Raw genomic sequence first — 1332 nt, 5'->3', positions numbered from 1 at the left:
CTAACTGAAATTATGCATTTTAAATTCGAATATAATTCGAATTTTGATAATATTCAAGTACAAATTTCGAATTTAGTTTTTCAGCCATTTTGACAGCCCTAATTTGATCTCATGCTGTTCACAATGATCTCCGATAGTAACAACACAACTGTTAAATGTAACTTTAGTATTTTACATTATGTAAATTGTCTGAAATTTTACATTTTGATGAAGCATATTAACTTGAGCTGAAAGATGGGGGTTTCATGAGCCTTTACTATTAAACATCAATGATGGTTAGCGGCTGATCTTAGTGTTCAAATATATCAGTAATCGCTACTGGCCTCAAATTTGCTGATCGGTGAAGCAACACTAATAAAGACACAGACACACACACACACACACACACACACGTTTGGCTTTTTTGGGAGGACGGACACAAACCTCTCTCTTGAACTCCTTCACTATATGTCTGAGGAGATGCTGGTCGAAATCTTCTCCGCCCAAGAACGTGTCTCCATTGGTGGATTTCACCTCGAAAACTCCCTTCTGGATCTCCAGGACAGAGATATCGAACGTCCCACCACCGAGATCATACACAGCGATTCTGGGAAGACCACAGTGAAGTCAAAGCACACAGGAAGTAGATTCATGACAAACAATATTCAATAAGACTTCAGTATACAGACTTTTCAGTTGATTTCATTGCATTTTTTTTTTACTAAATGCACACCATTTGACAGATCAGTCATGACCAACTAGAACGTTTTAAAGACACAGGGCTCCTAAATGGCTGCATTCTGCAAACTTTTTTCCAGTGTGTGACTAAATTTTGTTAGAGGCTGCACTGCTTCCGCTACAAATTTGTCCAACTGATTTGGATTTATGAATTCACTGTAATAACACTAATGGCAACTATGGTAGTGTCATAAATGTGGGACTCAAACCACTCAGAATAAATTTTACCCTATTAAAAAAAATGACGTTGTTACAGTTTTTCCCTATGTTTTTGTTAATGTAAATAATTGTATATCCACATCCCAACTCAAGCTACTGTCCAAACATCTTTTAATATTTATCTTATATCTTATGTTCTAACATAAACATCATGTCAATACATCCAACAGTAAGCATTTCTGGGTGAATTGGTTTAATGGTCACTGACACAGCAGGCTGCAGTTATCAGTCCTGAACATGACAAAGTGATATCGAGCAATAAAGAATAAAGATATGACAAAATAATGTAGAATGAGTATTAGGGCTGGGTTTTGACACAAATTTCACAATTCGATTCGATTATCCTTCACAAGCTTGTGATTCGATTCAATATGGATTATTTTGTGTATATATATA

At 35.8% G+C, this 1332-nt stretch overlaps 1 protein-coding gene and 1 long non-coding RNA gene across 2 annotated transcripts in view; one reads left to right on the top strand and one right to left on the bottom strand.

Moving 5' to 3' along the window:
- The window catches only part of LOC107684916 (stress-70 protein, mitochondrial-like), a 21745-nt gene that overhangs the window by 14810 nt on the left and 5603 nt on the right, over nt 1-1332 (bottom strand). Inside the window, exon 7 of the mRNA XM_016481297.1 lies at nt 424-586. Within this exon, the coding sequence (XP_016336783.1) occupies nt 424-586 (163 nt within the window). The remainder of the gene's footprint in view (nt 1-423; nt 587-1332) is intronic.
- LOC107684918 (uncharacterized) overlaps nt 1-1332 on the top strand; it is a 16618-nt gene that overhangs the window by 12419 nt on the left and 2867 nt on the right. The gene's annotated exons all lie outside the window — the stretch shown is intronic.

Source organism: Sinocyclocheilus anshuiensis, unplaced genomic scaffold (genome assembly GCF_001515605.1).
Source record: "Sinocyclocheilus anshuiensis isolate Anshui unplaced genomic scaffold, SAMN03320099.WGS_v1.1 scaffold585, whole genome shotgun sequence".
Lineage (NCBI taxonomy): Eukaryota > Metazoa > Chordata > Actinopteri > Cypriniformes > Cyprinidae > Sinocyclocheilus > Sinocyclocheilus anshuiensis.
Note: the sequence above shows the minus strand (reverse complement) of the source record. Positions and strands in the feature narration are given on the sequence as shown.